General features: G+C 46.5%; 1 protein-coding gene across 1 annotated transcript; it reads right to left on the bottom strand.

Moving 5' to 3' along the window:
- Positions 1 to 6377: 6377 nt before the first annotated feature.
- On the bottom strand, positions 6378 to 20265 carry Slc35e1 (solute carrier family 35 member E1). Its single transcript, XM_076870673.2, has 6 exons — positions 19833 to 20265; positions 19389 to 19459; positions 17048 to 17185; positions 15426 to 15551; positions 9930 to 10175; positions 6378 to 9479 (listed from the first exon to the last, which is right to left on the bottom strand). Exons 1-6 carry the CDS (start codon positions 20263 to 20265, stop codon positions 9249 to 9251), a joined length of 1245 nt encoding a protein of 414 aa, XP_076726788.2. The 3' UTR covers positions 6378 to 9248.

The following is a 20265-nucleotide window of genomic DNA, read 5'->3' as shown; positions in this document are numbered from 1 at the left end:
CGGAAGTGGCGCGAGGGAGCCGTTTACGGCGGGCCTCGTGAGCCGTTTCCGCCCGCCACTTACGGCCGTCGCTGGGAAACCCCGGAAGTAAAGGCAGGAGCCAGGCGGGAAGAAGCCGAGCAGGGCTCAGAGCGTAGGAGGGGCCAGCGAGGCGCGTGCGCTGACCGAGCCACTGGCGCGCCTTTCAGGGCAGTAGGTGAACGGCGCGCGGGACCTGGGCGTCAGTGCAGCACTGTGTCGCGGATAGAGGTGCTGGCTGGTCGCTGTTTCCGCGGGATCAAGAGTCTGGGGAGTTTCTACTCGGGCCAGGGCCTCTGTTTCCTCCTTGCGGGCTCGTTGAGACTACGAGGTGTGCGTCCGGAGGCTGCGGGGCTCGGCGCCCTCACATTCTCTTGGCGGAGATTGCAGCAGGCTTTATTTAGGTGGCCTCCGCTGGACTCTTCGCTTTGGTAAGGAAGACTTTGGCTGGGGTAACCCTTCTCCCCTCAACACCGGCCGTAGACCGCGAGCCCAGTGGGTTCTTAAAAGGTGCACTTTCGTCGCTTCTGAAATGATTATGAAGGCAACGTGGAAATTGTGGGGCAAGATAACCTGAAGTAGCGATCAATAGCGAACATCGATTGTGAGGTTATCTTCTTTAACCCTGACCCTTTTAATGTTCCCATTTTGTTAACGCATGGCCAGCTATACCTCCGTGGTTTTTCTATACAAGTGAATACATACGTATTTTAGGTTCTTTTTGTTGCTGTTGCAAAACTCCAACAGACGCTTTACGGATTGCCTGTTGTATGTCAAGTATTGCTCTAGGCCAGGGGTCCGCAAGCTTTTTAATGCCCAGAAAGCAAATATTTTAGGCTCTGCGGGCTGAGAGGGATGGTGAAGGATCTTATTTAGATACTTGTATAACCAGAGAGAAATATCTAGAAAATTTTTATTTATGAAATTCAAACGATAATTGAGTGTAATTTTTAAAAGTAAGCGTATACTCATGAGAATAGTGGAGTTCTTTTCTGGGGATAACATTTTGTTTAATTTGGGTTCCAGGTTTGTTTTTCCTGTCGTCAGTGCAAATGTTCACTATTGTTGGCTCTCAAAAACTGGTGACTGGATAGAGTGGCTTATAGATAACAGCTGGAACTAGTCAGACCTCAGCTCTGCTCTAAGGGAGTCCACAGTCTATGGGGGGAGAGCATAAATCAATAAATGAATATATTATGTAATATTAGGGAGAAGACAAGGTGCTCTAACCAGAACGTGGGAGAGTGGAGTCTACCCTGCAAGCTACAGAGCCTGTTTATATCCTGGCTGGCTGGATTCTGCTGTCCTCCTGTATAAGAAATAAGCAAACAGTATAAAGAAAAAAGAATTTAATAGTTTGATCAAACTGCCCTTGGTCTTAGGGAAGCAGTTACAATTTGTAGGAACGGAAGTCAGGATATATATATATATATACACACACACACACACACACATATACACATGGATGCATATGTAAGTGTGTGGGTGTGTATAATTTATTTATTTGCTAGGCTATACTAACTAGAGGACATATCATTTTCAGCTTTCTTGACCACTGCCAGGGACATGGGGTAAAGTTTCCATTCTCAGCATGAGGAAGTTAGGGAGCTAAAACAATTCAGCCTTTAAGTTCAAAGGGTCTCTGTTTCAGTAGGATTACCATGAACTGCTCTTCTGAAGTGAGGTTTTGCACTGAGAACTGTACAATGAGCCAGCTTTGTGACTGTTTCAGGTGGAAGGGTAGGCATGGGATTTTACTGTTTATGTAAGGATTGGTAGTCTGGATCTTGCCAGTCAGGATCTATATTAAGAGATCTAGGACTGGGGATGTGGTTCAAGCAGTAGTGCACTCGCCTGGCATGCGCGGGGCACTGGATTCGATCCTCAGCACCACATAAAAATAAAATAAAGATGTTGCGTCCACCGAAAACTAAAAAATAAATATTAAAAAAATTCTCTGTCTCTAAAAAAAAATCCATATGGATGGACTTCAGAGAACCATGAACTAATAGAGTTGATAAAATACTATACATATATGTATTTTTGTGGGCTGAAGATATGCAACATTTATCAGGGTCTTGTTCATTTGATTTTTTGAGATGGGGTCTCTATTATCCAAGCTAGTGTATAATTTTTTTAAAAAAAATTTTAGTTGTAGATGGACACAATACCTTTATTTATTTATTTGTATGTGATGAGGATTGAACCCAGTGCCCCACATGTGCAAGGCAAGCGTTCTACCACTAAGCCACAACCCCAGCCCTAGTCTAGGAATTTTTGAGCTCAAGCTCTCCTCCTGCCTCAGCCTCCCAGTAGTTGGGACTATAGGCTACATGCTTGCCCCATCATGGGTCCTCCAACCCCAGTATCTCAGGAGAGCCAGTTAAGAATCTTTAAAGCTGGGCATGGTAATGCATTGCCTGTAATGCCGGCTACTTGGAAGGCTGAGGCAGGAAGATTTTAAGTTCAAGGCTATCCTGGGCCTTTTAGCAAGATCCTGTCTAAAAATAAGATGAAAAGGACTGGGGATGTAGCTTAGTGATACAGTGCTTGGCTCGCAGAGGAGAGGCCCTAGGTTCAATTCCCTACCATGAATAAATAAATAAATAGATGGGGGTGGGGAAGAAAGGTTAATGAGCCAGGCATGGTGGTGCATGTCTGTAATCCCAGTGGCTTGGGATGCTGAGGCAGGAGGAGCCAGTCTCAGCACTTAGAGAAACCCTGTTTCAAAATTAAAAATTAAAAAAGGGCTGGGGGTGTGGCTCAGTGGTTTAGGTGTCCTAGGTTTAATCCCTGGTATCCAAAAAAAAAAAAAAAAAAAAAAAAAAAGGTTAGTGAATGTGTATTAAGGAGTCTTTGGTTAGTTCCACTTTCAGGCTACTTTTTTTTTTTTTTTTTTTTTTTGGTACCAGGGATTGAACTCAGGGTCACACTACCACTGAGCCATATCCCTGGTCCTATTTTGTATTTTATTTAGAGACAGGGTCTCACTGAGTTGCTTAACACCTCGCTGTTGCTGAGGCTGGCCTTGAACTCACGATCCTCCTGCCTCAGCCTCAGCCTCACGAGCGGAGCCCCTGGGATGACAGGCTTGCACCACCTCGCCTGGCTTCAGTATACTATTAAAAAATGTCAATGCTCATTGATGCTGTGCTGAATGAAGGACTCTGCAGTGCAGTACTAACATTGCTCACCTGCCTTCTGGAAAGACCTGTGCACCTGCTTTCATATGATCATTTCAGATTAAAATACCATTTATCTGAGACTGAAAAAATGAGCACCGCAGGGGCCTCTCCCAAGCACCTTTGAAAAGGCCAAACCAGAATTCACTGGTTAGAAAAAAACAGTATAAATAGTTCAGATTGCTGCACAGATATTCTCCAATAATATCTCCTAGAAACTGAAGATTTTTTTTTTTTTTTAATCCAGGGACATCTTATCATTGAGCTTTGCCAGTCTTTTTATTGTAAGGGTCTTGCTAAGTTACCCAGGCTAGCCTCAAACTTGCAATTCTGCTTCCGCTTCCTGAGTTGCTGGGATTACAAGTGTGTACCACCGGCTCTAGCAAGACTCTATAAGTAAAACGATTTTTGTGAAATGTATACCCCTGAGATGATCCCCATGTCTGGGTTGATGGTATTTGGAAGTGAGACCTTTGGGAGCTAATTAGGGTAAGATGAGTTGAGGGAGGGGCCCTCTTGGTGGGCTTTGAGAGATCTGAGCTGATGCACACTTGCTCAGTGTTGTCATGTGATGCCCTTTACCATCGGATGATGCAGCCAGAGGGTCCTCAGCAGACTTCAGCTTCATGTTCTTGGACTTCCCACTCCAAAACTGTTAGCCAAATAAACTATTCTGTGTAAAAATTATTCTGTGTCAGGTATTTTGTTACAGCAATAGAAAAGGGACTAAGAACATTGAGAAGCAAAATGGAAACAAGTTTAAAACCATATGCAAACAAGTCTTGAAGAATTTATCCTAAATTAGAAGGATGTGCTACACTGTTCACTGCAAACTTATTCCATAAAATGGCAAAATTTTAAACATTCAGCCCTAGGGATTGGTTAAATGTAGCACGTCCTTCTAATTATGGTATCATGTACACAGACACAAAATCAAGGGAGAATATTTGATAACACAAGAAAATATTTTTGGCATATTCTTTTTCTAAGGCCATTACAAAGTAATTTGCATAGTTTTGAAAAAAAAAAAACCATCTGTAATTATCCACCACAGAGCTAACTGCTATAATCTAATCTCTTGTGGATCTCTTCCAGAGAGAAACTATGTATTAACAAAGCACATTTGTATATTTTCCTTAATAATTTTTTTCTACAATACCTTTATTCTATTTATTTTTTGTGTGCTGAGGATCAAACCCAGGACCTCACACATGCTAGGCAAGTGCTCTACTACTGAGCTACAGTCCCAGCCTTCATGTATTTTACTCACTGGTATATTTAGGAAATTATTCCCTCTGTACAGGATGTACCTCATTATTATTATTATTATTATTATTATTATTATTATTATTATTTTGTGGTGCTAGGGATTGAACCAAGGGGCACTCTGCCTCTCAGCCATAAATGTCAGACTGGCCTCAAACTTGTGGTTTGGACTCCTGCCTTAGCCTCCAGAGTCATTGAGATTACAGGTGTGAGCCAGTGTGCCCAGCTACCTCCTTCATTTAAATGCCTGCATATAGGTAATTTATTTTTGCTTTGACAGATTTTTAAACTTAAAAAAATATATAAGCTATAAGTTATGAAATATGTAGTGGGTGACTGAGAACATACAGGCCCATCCATACTGGTGGGCTCAGTCACACAAAAGTTTGGTGTGACTGTGACCTTGCATTCTGCAGTTACTGAGCCACATATGGTCAGCTATCTGAAAGCTGCAACAGGAGGAATGGTTTAGGTCCTGCCCTGCCCAGGGAAGAGATGCTGGTTCTAGGGGACACTGGCCCGGACCTGATTGTGTCCACATCACCAGCAAACTTCTGCTTTAAGGAGGTAAATGAGACTTTGGGAGAGGGCATTCCCACATGGGAGTTTGGACTCCACTGTTTGGCTGGGTCTTCACAGGGCCACTTTTAATCCTGACCCTGCACACCAGGCCTAGATTTGTACAGCAGTGACCCAGTCCTGATGCAAGGACTTGGAAACCTGTTACAATCACAGCAATAAACTGCAAAGCCATTTGGGTTGTCCCTCTATGGGCTGGAGGGTCTAACCAGCAGCAAAGTCCTGTCAGGTGACATGAAAGGCTACTCCTTTGATGGCACAAACTCTTGTGTGATAAAACAGGAAAATCAAAAGGCTCTCCCATGGCAGCAGTGCAGGGCAAAAGGCCCTAGATTTGGGACAGGTCTTACCCCCTGGGGCCCAGGTTGTCCTGTGGACTGAACAACTATTTCCATTTTCTACTTTGCATGATGGGTGTAATTTCGCTCTCCTGGCATCTAATACCGTGATTGTAAACACAAATCAAATAAAACACTCCAATTCCCCATCGTGCTGCTGAAATGACCGCCCTGCACTCTGGCATTTTTTGCATCCCTCGGACACTGCTTCTTGTGCTCTCTAGTTACACATCTGCAGATGAAGGCGGGAGCCTTCTGGGTGGCAGCCTTACATGTATCAGTTCCTCTTACTTGGCACACATTAAGTGCTTAGTAAATCATTGAACAAGGGGGTCATGCACTGAGACGCTGCACACCACTGTGGCTGCTCATGTCGAGGACAGTCTCTGGCAGGGGTGGTTTGAGCAACGGGCTCTGGAGTCAGACAGGTAGCTATATAGCCCCAGACAAGTGACCCGGCCTCTTGGGGCCTCATTTTCATCTATAGAACAAGGTTAATGAAACAACAGGCCGAGGGTGTGGCTCAGTGTGCTTACAATGCCTGAGTCCTGGGCTCCATCTTCAGGTCCATAAAACACCAGGACTGTGCAAAAAGCCCACCACTGCATCGGGCACATAGTAGGACCTCAGTATGAGCTATAGCATAGCCGCCACAATGGGCCTGGATTTCCCGAGTCTCTCCTACCTCCTTGAAAACCCACAAATCACATCCTAGTTTCTGGCCCAGAGGGGAAAAAATAGGTGATACATCGAGTCGGAAGGACCAAAGCCAACTCAGTTGTCGACCTCTTGTACATTTTGTTGCTGGGCATGCTGAACACAGGGTCACTCAAATCTGAGACCCTCACTGACAAACTGGGACCAATCTCAATTCCCTGGAGACCATCATTTATTTTTGGTAAATGCCATCATGAATATACAGTTATTCCCACAGAACAGTCGATAGCATTGAAGTTTTGCAAACAGGTGACAATTTAAAAAAAAACAAAAAAACTAGGAATTTTCAGGTCTTTTAATAAATTAAAGTTCTGGATTCTTAAGGCTATAAGACCTTAAGGTATTCAGGTCTGGTTATGTTCCAGAGGTAATAAAGGGTCTGATACATGGTGTAGACTAGATACACAGCAAAATTCAAAAACTTAAGTCCTTCCTCATTAGAATGTTATTGGCTTATCTCCTTTGTCATAAGGGTCTGGTTTTCCCCAAAACGAATGACTTAAAATAAGGTGCATAAAAATTTCATACCAAGTCACAACAGTGAACAAACACTACTCAAAAATGCCCTCTAAGCCTGTTTCTCCTTCTGTAAAATGAAGGAGTTGGGTAGGAGTTACTGTCATAGGCCAGACCGCATCACAGAGGCGTGAAGCACTACAACCCTATCAACGAGAGTGAGGAGAGCAGAGCTGCCCACACAAGGGGGAGGGGGCAGCAGGCCAGGGCACAGGCCTCAAAAAGACCCAGTGTCAAGCTGGAACCTTCAAGACTTGAAAGCGTTGACTTTTAACCTGACAAGTTGCTCTAACATGATTGTCGCATCCATTCCAGTGTATGGACTTGCTGTACGTTAATGTACAGAATTAAATATCCCATTTATTAATTTATAAACCATAATAAAACTAGACAGTCATTTCCTCTCACCAGCATGTCTTGCTTTGGAAAAGGAAAACATGTTAATAGGCAAATTTCAGTAACATCAGAAATTTCATTAAACCAAAGAGAGGCATAATTCATTTTGGAGTTCAATGATATGTTTGAGGAATCACTTAACTATAATCATAAACTACCACCATACACCTTTGCAATGCAAAACTGCATTCACCAGTGAGAACAATTCAACCGCAGATCCATAGCTTCTGGTGAAGGCACTCAGCAAGATCTTTTCACAAATAACACCGTCAGGATTGTATCTTCCTATTTTACCCAGCAATTGTCTCAAAACCTGGGATCAAAATACTATTAAGCAATGAACAACAGACAGACAAACGGGGATTCTCCTGAGGCTTCTGATGAGTAACTTCGGCAAGAAGCAAAGTGGCCCATTCATAAGCAGACGAAAACCAAACCCTTCAATACAAAATTGCAATTATCAAAAGCAGAAAACAAAACCAAACCAAACCAAACCTGGAGTGCAGCAGAAACAGTGTTACTTCCTCTCAGAATGGGGAAACACTGCATTCAACAGGAGATAAAGAGCGAACTGGTGTCCTATCTATGATTCACTGTCCCCACATGTAGCTGGAAGTTGAGGACAGAGCTGAAGAAACAAGGGCAGATATCACCAAAGACCCCAGAAGCCAAGCCAGTGGTCCCCTCCATGAGGGAATGGCCCCTTCATGATGCCAGAAGACTAAGGCCACAACTGGAACCCTGCCACCCTGGGGTCCTATAATTTTCCTGATATGATTCTACCCAAACCCAAACTTCTTTTTCTCTTTTTTTGAGGCAGGGTCTCACCTTGTTGCCCAGGATGGCCTTAAACTTCAGGGATTAGGGGATTCTCCTGCTTCAGCTTCCCCAGTAGCTGGGACCATCAGTATGTGCCACTGTGCCCAGCTCATAAACCATTATTGACCAAAGAATCTGATTTGGCAAACAAAATTTTAGCTTGGTGCTCCCCCTTCTCCCCTGATCCAGGAGACAATTCATCCTTACACACAACACAAACATCACAGACGCAAAACACTGGTGCTGGCGATCACACCAGACGCTGCGACGATCTGGGTTCCTTCCATTTTCAGTGATCGTGGTCATCAAGAGAAAAGCTTCAGAACTTCATTGCTTCTTACTTATTACCAGACTCGACAGATAGGCTTCACCAGTAGGAACTTTTCTTCTTTTTAAACATTTAGAAATGATGGTTTCTGATCCAAAGCCAGTTTTTCCGTGCCCCCTAATGGGGACCATGGCATAAAAACACACATGACTATAAAATTCTCTAGAAAAATGCAGGATCCTCATAAAATCAAGATCTCCCCACCAAACAGCCTTCCAAGTCATCACTGAAGTGGCCAAGACTCATCTAAAAAGAACAAGTACTACAGAAAAACAGCTTGAACACAACATGATTTCCTACAGATCCTGTGTGCTGCCTGCAGAGGGGACGTGCCCTGCTCTGGCAAGGGAAGGGAAAGGTGGACGAGGATTTCCCTTCCCCTGGACTTAGGTGGATGCCAACTCCAACCTGCAAGTCAAAGACTCAAGCTCCAGGAGTCCAGTGCCACCTGCGGGGCTCGCTCTCTGCAGTGCATGCCGGTAACTGCAAACAGCCTCGGGACTGACTGGGAGACTGGGTCCGCCTCTGTGGCTGCGGTGTCCGGAGCGACTCTCCCAGGCTACTGGCCCACGTGATGCCCACCTGGTCCTATGCATATCTGAGCAGTGAAATTAAAGCAGCTAGTCTGTCATTCTCAAGCACCACCCCACAATCCTCTCCTCGACCCCCCAGGAAAACAGCTCCTGATCACTCCAGGTCTGTATCCATAGGGATCCCCCTTCTCTGGTCCGGGATGTCACCTGGAAATCTGAGTAAGAAGTGTGACATACACTGCTTGAGGAAGAACTCCACGTGGAAAGGTGAAATTTGGTCAAGAGCTCCATAGGGTCATGGCCCCTGATGATGGACTCCGGGAAGAAAGAGCGTGCCTGGCCTCCATGTGGATCTCCCTCTGCCCAGAGCCCATCGCCATCCACGCAGCTGTCACATCCCCTTCTGCCCACTCGGGGCCAGGAGCCCCTGGGTCTTGCGGTGGTAAGTCACCCACCGTTCTCTGGCAGGGCTGTACATTCACTGCTTGTCAGAGTCTCTGAAGCTGCTGGGGGCTGAGGGAGGGAGTCGCGGGAGGCCCTGCCCCAGCTCTAGGCTCTATACGTCATAGCGGTTCAAAGTGTATGAGTTTGGGTGGCTCTGCCGGCTGTACTGAAAGTGGTCTGTCAGGGTGTTGTTGCGGCCATACTGATAGTCCCCGTACTGGGGGAAGAGGATGCCATTGTGGGGCTTCTCCAGTGGGCTCCGATGGCGCTCCTTGCTGCTCACATCTGCGGTGGAGACTGGGAGGAGGTGCTTCCTGGCTTGCTGGTTTGCATCATACTTGGTCTGCACAGGAAAGAGAGCAATGAGACCGTGGGGCTCATTCACCAGGACACACCCGGGGGGGTCGTCGAGTAGCTCACAATTTGAAGGCCGACACTGAGCAGGGCTCGAGTATGACCACCAAGTGGTTAGTAGACAACCACAGAGAACAGACAGGAAGAGAAGGCAAGTCCTCCCTGTGAGCCAGGCCACGAACTTAACATGGGAGGAAGGAGCGAATCCCCAGGCAAGTTCCAAAGACTAGAGGACCATAACTGGAGTGCTGTGATGACCTGAAGTCATCTAAGCAGGAAAAGGAAGGACAGGCAGATGGTGTGGGCATCCAGGTCAGTGACCCGGCTGGGAAACAGAGCCCGGGCCTCTAGCTCCTGCCAGGGCCCTCCCTTCCCCCTTCCATCAATCTGAGTGATTTCCTGGGTGCGACACGGACAGCCTCCCTCCCCCAAGGCTCACCTTGTTGTACAGGAAGACCCCCAGGATGGCCGTCATCATGCCCAGGACATTGGTGCTGGTGACTGGGTTCCGCAGCATGATCAGGGACACTGTGATGACCATGATTCTCTTTGTGGCATTAGCCACAGAGTAGCTCAGGGGGCTGATGAGGTTGAGGATGCTGAAGGCAATGACATTCTGGGCAAAGTTACAGAAGCCACTCACAGCCAGGAGCAGGAGTGTCCAGGGCCACTGGGAGACATAGGTCTGCAGAGACAGGGAGAAAAAGGATGAGTGGACAGCAGCAGCCCCACATCTCCATGCCCACTTGGAAGAAGTGGGGGGAGGGGACGCTGCATCTGTCTTATCAGGGCCCTACAATCAGTTGGTAGGAATCAAGCCCAGGCATGTGGTCATCGTGTCACACTAGGTACTTTATACATATAATCTCTGATGTGGCACAATAATCACTGACCATCTCCAGCCAAGGAGGTAGTGGCTGGGAGAGGTAAGGCCAGGTGCCCAAAGGGTGTAGAGCTAGACAGAAACCAAAACTCTTCTTGTTCCTGGACAGAGAATGGCTGGGAGCTCTGGGGTCAAAGTCATGGTTTACTTATTGGACACGATGCATTCTGTAGGACGGAAGGTCATGGACAGATGGCGCGTGAATGTGCAAAGAACCTGGAAATCTGAGAGCAATGGTGTACGCCCATTACAGCAGGCCTCTGGGCAAACTGCTGGACCTCCCTGGTCTGGGTGTCCTCTTCTATATTACCAGAGGGGAAATGGGAGGGATTGATCCCTGCTCTACTGGGCCAACACTGTTCCTGTCAGGATCAAACCAAACTCTGGCTCTGAAAGTGCTACAAAACAATTTTGGGTTGGGGGTGTAGTGTAGCTTCATGGTAGTGTGTGTATTCAGCATGCACAAGGCCCTAGATTCCATCCCAGCACCAAAACAACCAACCAACCAAAACCAAAACCAATCTTAGTCCAAACTAACACAAGGAGAGGGGATGTTATCAAAATTTAAGTTAAATCTGGTGTGGTGGTGCACGCCCACTACCCCAGTCACTTGGGACATGCAGGCAGGATTGCAAGTTTGTGGCTAGCCTGGGTGGCTCAGCAAGACTCTGTCTCAAAGTTTTAAAAAGAATAAAAAGGACTGGGGGTTTAGCTCAGTTATAGAGCACTTGCCCAGAATGTGAAAGGCACGGGTTCCAAACATCCCCATCACGTAAAAAAAAAAAAAAAAAAAAAGTAGGGCTGGGATTGTGGCTCAGCAGTAGATCACTTGCCTAGCATGTGTGAGGCATTGGGTTCGATCCTCAGCACCACATAAAAATAAATAAATAAAATAAAAATCCATTGATAACTAAACAAAAAATATTTTTAAAAAAAAAAGCAAAAGCAAACTTCAGTTAGCCATTCTGACCTGTGGAATGAGACCACTGTGATTAAGGTATCTAGAAGTCAAGAGGACACAACTAGCAGAGCTGGACCACAAAACCTCTCTGCTTTTTCCACAGGACCTCTACTGGTCCCAGGACAGCCAGACAGGTGAGGAGGAGGCAGCCGGCCCCTGGACATGTGGCCAGGGAAGCCTGCTGCTGAGTATCTACAGACTGCAGGAGTCAACTTTCCAGCACTATAACAAAACACCTGAGGCAGTTAACAGATAAAAAGAAAAGGTTTATTTTGGCTCTCCCAGTTCTAGAGATTCCTAAGATTGACTGACCCCATGCTGTGGGCCTCTGGTGAGGGTGGCAAATCATGGCAGGAATATGTGATGGAAGAAACAGCTTGACTCAGCCAAGAAGTAGAGGCAGACAGGAAGAGGCCACAATCCCCTTCAAAGGCACACCTGCAATGACCTCAGGCTTTTTCACTGGCCCTCACCTAAAGGCTCTATTCCCTCCCAGTAGTACCATCCTGGGGACCAAGCTGTGAACAACAGGCCTTTGTGGGAATTCAATATCCATGCTATAGCAGAGGTCAACTAGCAAGGGTATAAAAGAGAGAGAAAAATGCCATTGAGGCTAATTTCCTTTTCTTAGGACCATATTTCCTTTGACTGCTCAAAAGTTTTGGATTTGGGAGCATTTTGGATTTTAGGTTTTTGGGTTAGGGATGCTTGACCAGAAAATTCTATGAAAATATTCCAAAATCAAAAGATAAAACCAAAAAACCCTCCAACATCTGAACTATTTCTGGTCTCAAGATACTCAACCTCTATATCTAACTCATAACATAAATGTCACTTTAGCTGGGCATGGTGGTGTGCAGCTGTGACCCCAGCTATGTGGAAGGCTGAGGTGGGAGTTCAAGGCCAGCTTGGGCAACACAGTGAGGGTATGTATGCACATACATAAAATACAATAAAATGAAATGTCGCTTTTTGTGTAAGGAAGGAGCATATTAACACATATACAAATGTGTTTCCATTTGCAAAGAGAAATTCTGAAAGGTTAAGCCAAGAGCCAAATAATAGTCATACAAGGCGATACGGCAGAGACAGCATGCTGGAGGCCAGACCTGTCTGAATGACCTTGTTACAGTTTGGCTTTGGAACCATCAAAGCTTTTGTTGCTGTTTTTACGGTGCTGGGGCCTGAACCCCTGGCTCCTGCACGTGAGGCAAGTGTTCTCCCACTGAGCTGCACTCTCCGGCCTCTAAAGTTCCACACGGTCAGTGCCTAGGAAAAGCAACTGGGGAGAACTGAAAACAAATGGGAGCCAAGCCACTGGCTGCACAAGAACCCGATGACATGCACACCACCAAGAACGCTCTCAGGGGGCATGAGGGCACAGGGTCTCAATGGCTCATCTTTAATGGAACATATTTTAAGGACAAATGAAGCTACAAAGAAATCTTAAGGTGCTCTCAGAACTCCAGTGGTGGGTGTCTCATCCGCAGGGCGTCTCACTCTGAAGTGATCACACATGGAAGTCAGGAGAACTAACGTAACAGCAGAACTCTGGTAGGTTAAACAAATAAGAAACGTGGAGAGAAACCAAGCGTGACAGGAAGATATGTAAATAAAAATCAAAGCAATAAAGATCCCGGAATGTTAAATCAGAGTTAGAATTAATTACTCTAAACCTGTCCCCACTAGTCTCAAGTCCCAGCATCACCTGCCCCCACAACCAAAGTCCACAGACACTCAAGTCCCTCACATGGATATCTGCATGGAATTTACATACACAGGGGTGTAGACTTACATCATCTCTACGTGATGTGTGATACCTGACAGAAGGCAATGTTATGGAAACACATGCTAACCTCCATTGTTAAGGAAATTATGACAAGAAAAAAAAGTTTGTGCATGTTTGGTACAGGCATAATTTTTGTTTCTCATCTGAAGTTGGATGATTCTGTGGATCTGGAGAGTCAACTATGTGTACATCTTGCTTTTCGCTGCAAAGGCCTAACAGGAATGTCAACTCAACAGCAATAAGCTCACAGATCACCCAATTTGTGGCGCTAAATACCCTATCCCACTAAAGCAACCTGGGCTCCTAAAGGAGCAGCTGATTGCAGGTTTGGGTCAGGAAGTACCCAAGATGGTGTTGAGCATCTACTGGGCCCAAAGCTGATATCAAAGACTGACTGTGGTGCTGAAGGCACAGGGAGCCAATCAAAGGGGTCCCTTAGCTAAACCAGGACAATTTGAATAGGAAAAAGAATTGATGTAACTGACACACACACGATATATACAATGAAACTGAAAAAACTAAAGAACTCCCTTGAGTCCCATAAAAAGCAGAAAATTTCAACTATTCCTGATCAATATCTAAAGTGAACTTCAACTCTTTGCTCTGAAAATTGGTAATTAGGAGAGGGAGTTGGGGGCTGGGCATGTGTCTTAGTGGTAGAACATTTGCCTAGCATGTGTAAGGCCTGGGTTTCCATCCCAAGCACCGAAAAATCAAAAAAAAAAGAAAGTCACAAATCCAGCTGGACCATGTTTATCCCTCAATAAACATTTACTTGTCCTTTCTAATTCAGGTCAAAAAGAATTACATTTCCCTCCTTGTTACCACGGTCACCTGCATTAGTTTCTAACACATTCTCAAGGCTGAATGTGCAGGTGGCAGGAAGACCTTTATTCCAGTGCTCAAGTGTTTATGAGTATGTCTGGAGTCAAAGGAAACACTAATAGGGCTGATCCCATAGAGGATCTGAGCCCTGCGAGCATGTTCATGGTGGAACAGAGGGGTAGCTCAGAGGTTGAGCACTTGCCTAGCAAGTATGAGGCCAAGGTTCCAGCCCCAGCTCTGAATGAATGAATGAATAAAAAATAAAAAAAGACAGGTAAGGAAGTAAGCCAGTCGATCAGTGGGAATGATGCCAGACGCAGCCTGCAGCCTCAGCAACTTGGGAGGCTGAGGCAAGGAGGACTGCTTGAGCCCAGGAGTTTGGAGCAACCTAGGCAGCATAGCAAGACCCGGTTTCAAAACAAAACAAAAAACATCAAAATGAGATGTGAAGGACATTGTCAGGACAGGAAAGAGTCACCTGTGCGGGTGTTTACCGCCTTTATGCTCCCAGTCCAAGTGTAGCATCTATTAGCACCTGGGATCAAGCACACCAGGAAGGAAATGCAAAGAAAGTCCACTTCCTGGACTATGTGCAATGTTCTTAAAAAAGAGCCACATGTTGAAAGGGCTGGCTGTCAAATGCTGCTGTGGTTTGGACATGGTGGTCCTCCGAAGATTCCTTGTTGGGAGGCTTAGTCTTCAGTGTGGTGGGGTTGAGGTGGTAGGATCTTGAGGAGGTGGGGTTCAGTGGGAGGTTCTTAAGTGAACAGGAAGCAGATCCTGTAAGAAATTTGCTGCAGTTTGGATAAATGTCCCCATAGGCCCATGCATTAAAGGCTTGGTTGCCAGCCAGTGGTTCTATTGGGAAGTGGTGGAACCATTAGTGGGTAGGGCCTAGTGGGAGGAAGTTAGGTCATTGGGGGGTGTGCCTTTGGAGGGGATATTGGGAAAAATGGATCCATCCTGTTTCTCTTTTTTTGCTTCCTGTCCACCATGACATGAGGAGACTTCCTCTGCCATGTGCTTTCTGCATAATATACTGTGCCACAAGAGGCTTAAGGTAACAGGGCCAAGAAACCATGGACTGAAGCCTTTGAAACTGATTCAAAACCTTTCCTCCTTTTAAACTGAGTATCTCAGGTATTTTGTCATAGTAACGGAAAGCTGAGAAACACAGAATTTCAGATCCCCCAGTTTCTGGTTTCTTGTTTCATGCACATTCCCACCATTCTCGTCCACCATGTGATATGGTCAGGGGAGACCTCACCCAAGCCTGTTCCATGCTGTTTGGATGTTGGAGCTAAACCAACCTCCTTATACTGTCAGCCTGCTTCAGATATTTCATCAACAGAAAATGGACTAATACAGATACCAAAAGACTGCTTCAAAGTGGCCACAGAACCATAGCTCCCCAACAAAGATACCTATTTTGAAATTACTTAAGAAAATGGTGAGTTCTTAGTGGTGGCCAACTCACCAAGTCACTGCTGACCAGGAAAGCTGAGAGGTCCACCAGCACCCATGTGGGGATCATAAAGAAGACAGCGTGGCAGCCCAGGATGTTCAGCAGGCGGAGATGGTGGATCCGTGAATCTCTCAATACCTGAAGACGATTCAAAGTATAAGTGGCAAGAGTACTCCAGGTACTCAGGCCCAAACACAGTGACTGTATGTTAGCCTTGACATCTGACCTTGGGCAGCAAACCTGCAATTGCATCTATGAGACATACAGCACATGCATGAAATAAGCACTATGTTCCACGTATAAAGACCTGAGGAAAAAAAAGGAGCAACACTCAATGCTGCAGAATACACAGTGAAACAGGTGTCTGATATTCTACTGGTTTAAGTCTAAACTGGTTTTCTTGAAAAGAACCAGGCAACATATAGAAAAGTTATAAGCATCTCATATCCTCTGACCCAAGAACTATTAGTCTGTCGTAAGGAAAAACCTGAGTCAGAAAAATGTTATGCACAAAGATGTTCATCACTGAAACATTTACAATGAAAAATGGAAAACAGACTGATTCCCAATGGGGGAACTGACTGCATCACTGTGGCATCTGGAAAGTATGTGAGAATTACATTGATTAATAGCAACAATTTTTAAAAAATATTTATTTTTTAGTTGTAGTTGAACACAATATTTTTATTTTATTTATTTATTTTTATGTGGTGCTGAGGATCGAACCCAGAGCATCGCACGTGTGAGGCGAGGGCTCTACTGCTGAGCCACAACCCCAGCCCCTAATAGCAATAATTTTTAATGATATGGGAGGATGCTATTCTATAAGAGCAAATGAACAAAGCAAAAATTTAAATGTACCTAGAATACTGCAAATCTAAGAACTTTGTGGGGAAAAAATTTAACATTAAGAATAATCGTAACTTAGGCTGGGGTGTAGCTCAGAGGTAGAGAACTTTCCCAGCATGCACAAGGCCCTGGCTTCAACCCCCAGCACTGCAACAAACACAACAAAACAGAATACTTATTATCTTTATGAACTTCAGGGAATTATATTGTAGATCTGACTCCATAAAGTAGACACCCTTTGGCAGGAAGACAGGTTTCTTGATTCTTTTTCTCTAGCATCCACCACATGCCTGGCACATATTAGTGTTCAATAAGTTGTTTTTTTTTTTTTAATTTAGCTGGGAGTGGTACATGCCTATAATCCAGTGGCTCTGATGTCTGAGGCAGGAGGATGCCAAGTTCAAAGCCAGCCTCCACAACTTAGTGAGGCACTAGGAAGTTGCCTAGCAAGACTTTGTCTCAAAAAATAAAAAGGCCCAGGGATGTGGCTCAATGGTTAAGTGCTCCTTGGCTCAATTCCTGGTACCCCAAAATAAACAGCCAAACAAATAATTTATTGGACTTTTCTCTTATTTTTCCACATTGCACATATTAATGTTTTAATAGAAAAAAATATCAACAAAATGATGAAAAGAAAATCAGAAGAAACAAGCAGAAAGGGCAACAAGGATTCTTTTCTCTAACATCAAGAAATCACTACTTAGCCAGTGTTTCCAAAGCCACCACCAGCCTGCCATCCCCATACTGCAGAAACATCATGCTAGTCTGTGAGGGTGCCCAAATACCTTTTTGGAGAATATGTTCTGAAGCGAGAAGCACAGTGTGGCAGCAAGGGCACTGACAAGTCCCCACATGTCAAATGACAATTCGGTGACGGTGGCCAGCAGGACGCCGCTGATGATGGGGATGAGTGACAAGTACACCTGGAGGAGGAGGGCAGGACAGGCTGACCGTCAGAGCAGAGAGGGGCCACCCACCCCAAGGCCTGCAGGGAAGTCTCAGTTTCTCTCTTCTCCCTCACCTAAGACATGCGTCTGCCAATTTGGAAATTAGTGTTGCTGCGACAGAGCTGTTGCGGGTGAGTGGGAGAAGATGGAGCACCTGGGGCAGGGCTTGTGTCCTTGTGGGCAGTCCTGCCCATATTGTCACCCCCATCAAGAACCCTGCCCAGGGCCACAGCTGGGCCTGGTCTTAACCTAGGAAATCTATCCAGCTGCTGGCCAAGCATCAGGATTTGAAACCCTAGTCCTCCGAGAGGCTTCCCACCACTCACTCTTATTTCAGGCTCTAATACAGTCACCTGGCTAGGACATTCCACCTTCTCCTGCTAGTGACCTCTTACCCCAGAGGTCTCAGTTCATCCACCCAGAAGAACTGATCTTGACCTCCCGATACCCTGGTAGGTTCCTGTACTGTGTTGCCCAGGCCTGAGCTTATACAGCAAAGGGCTCTCTACCCACTAGAAAAGTCACCACATCATCTGGCCTACATGGGACTAGGCCCAGCTTTAGGGAAAGTCATGTTTGCTGCTCTCTCCAGGTGACCAGCACACAGCAGTCATTCAGCAACTGCTGGTTGAATGAACCAGCAGCAAACATGATAAGAGGCCTCCCAACAGGCACAGAATTCCAGGTGGCTAAATAGCTCCCAGTTTCCAGAATCCATACCTCATGTCTGACTCTCCTGACTCCTGAGCTACAAAGAATATTCTCAAAATAGGTAGATGTCCCTGAAGGGGCAGACTGAAGGTAACAGACTGGAGGACCTGAATTCCAGCTTCTGCCTTCCTGGCTATGGCTCTCAGGTATAGGACTCTCTTCTCTGAAGTTCAGTTTTTTCCTTGAGATCAGGTAACAAAGATCTGCCTTATCTGCTTTGTGGGGTGGGTCCAGAAATTATCACATCATTATCATTAGTCTGTCTACCTATCAGGGCTAATCCCTAGTCTTTTCCAAACTGTGTGAAGTTTCTGGCAACTTGCCAAGCTGGGTACAATGTCTTGTCCAACGAGAAACCTGATAAACACATGTGCTATCAGGTGACGTAGCTGTACACCTCCCAGGCAATTCTGACCCCCAGGAGGCCAATCACACCTGACGTCACCATAGGGAAGTGCCACAGAGCACACACAGGACTTGTTAGGATAAAGACAGGCTAGAATAAAAATCCTGGCCAGAGGTGGCCCAATTTCTAAAAGCTGATCCAGGGCACTGCTGCTCCGAGTTACATAAAGTATAGGATGCCAGAAACCGACCACTTGGAAGAGGCATTGTGTCCAGCATGAAATGGGTTCCAGCTGGGACAACAGGAGTCTCGTTTCCACTTTCAGACACAAGGCAAGGTTGGTTCTGGCTAAACTCACAGGTTCTCTTGCACTGAGCCAGGAAATACCCTGGCTTGGCATCTTCAATAGGCTCTGGACTGTGCCAGGAGCATCTTCTTTGTGCAGCCTTGAGTCCCACTTGCTATTTTCCCTCCCATCACAATTCCCGACTGGTTTAATTTCTAAGACTTTGCTGAATTTTGCCAACACCAAACTCCTTTGCCTAGCATCTTATGATCCCCAAGGTCCCCTATCTAAGTATTTTTTCTTGGAGAGAAGTAAAAATCTGTGAGAGTTCCGATCCATTCCCTGGTCCCACTGAAGGTACCTTGCCAAGATGGGACCAAGCCATCCATCACCTACCAGCAATGCAGGTAGGGAATCAAAACTCAAAGAAAGGGCTGGGGCTTGTAGCTCAGTGGTAGGGTGTTTGCTTAGCGCATATGAAGCACTGGGTTTGATCCTCAGCACCACATAACATGAAATAAATAAAATAAAGGTATTGTGTCCATCAACAACTTAAAAAAATCAACTATAAAAGAAAGAAAGTTAGACCTGAAAGGGATGGAGGTTTTCCTGAAACTAAACCACAGAGATCACTCAGGGATACACATCCCACACACCACTGTTTGCAGGGTGATTCCAGGACATTAGCAGTAAAAGGGCCACTGGAGAACTCTACACTGACTTCCTTATTTGACAGGAAGCCAGGCGGTCTGCAGGCCAGAAGCCTGAACCACTAGTTACCAGTTGGACAATTGCTGGGAATCCCCCATCTGCCCAGGCTCCTGCCAGGGCATTACCTTGGTGCTCTGCTTCTCCTTCATGATGATCCGGGACAGGAGGACCACCCAGATGGGCATGGTGGCCTTGACTGCAAAAAGAGGGAAGGGCATTCAGTGGGCTGCCTGACTTCCCCGAATTCACCAGGAGTCTATTCCACCTCTCGTGAGATGGAGGTTTTGGCAGCCCCTCAGACTTCTTCAGTCCTTCGCTTTCTGTAGGGTTTCTTCCCAACCCCAACAGTTGGGCTCGCCCTACTCAGCTTCCAGTTCCTTTCTAACCCCTTTCCTCCCCGAGAGTCTGGTGCCTGGCCCTTCTCAGCCCAAAGTTCTGGCGGCTTCTCAGACTTAGTTCTGGGTTTTTGTCTACCGAGAAGCGCCCAGGGAGATGCACTCCTAACCCTGCACCGAGGCCCCAGGCGGCGCGCCCCAGCCACCGCCCCCCTGGCCGGACGTGACACCTACCAGTGTGCGCGTAGGACACCGGCACTTTCCAGATGCTGACGTGCGCTGACACGGACGCGAAATACTTGCCAAAGGCGAGAGGCAGCACGTAGCGAGGGTAGAAGCGTGGCGGCAGCAGCGGGCCAGCCGATGGATGCGGGCCGGGCCCGGGGACCGAGACAGGCGGCGCGGGGGGCACACGCCAGGCGCGCAGAAGCGGCGGGAGTCCCGCGCACAGCGCCAGGATGTGGCACAGCGACACGGTCACCGGGAACGGGAAGGCGCTAAGAATCACCTTGTTGACCACGTTGCCGCCCGCGCTCAAGGCGTACCACAGCAGGCACAGCGCTGCCACCCGCGCGCCCTCGCGCGCCCCTCCGCCACTGCCCGCCGCACCCTGGCCCCCAGCGCCCGCGCCCGCGCCCGCGCCCACCGCTGCTGCCGCAGCCGCCAT

The sequence above is a fragment of the Callospermophilus lateralis genome, chromosome 1 (assembly GCF_048772815.1).
Source record: "Callospermophilus lateralis isolate mCalLat2 chromosome 1, mCalLat2.hap1, whole genome shotgun sequence".
Lineage (NCBI taxonomy): Eukaryota > Metazoa > Chordata > Mammalia > Rodentia > Sciuridae > Callospermophilus > Callospermophilus lateralis.
The sequence above is the reverse complement of the archived record's forward strand: the minus strand, read 5'-3'. Positions and strand labels throughout refer to the sequence as shown.

Coding starts and splice junctions, on each gene's coding strand:
- Slc35e1 (XM_076870673.2), bottom strand. CDS start 20,265: ATGGCGGCTGCGGCAGCAGCGGTGGGCGCGGGCGCGGGCGCGGGCGCT. Junction 15,552..17,047: donor AGAACATATTCTCCAAAAAG/GTATTTGGGCAC, acceptor AATCGTCTTCAG/GTATTGAGAGATTCACGGAT. Junction 10,176..15,425: donor TCCTGGTCAGCAGTGACTTG/GTGAGTTGGCCA, acceptor CTGTCTCTGCAG/ACCTATGTCTCCCAGTGGCC.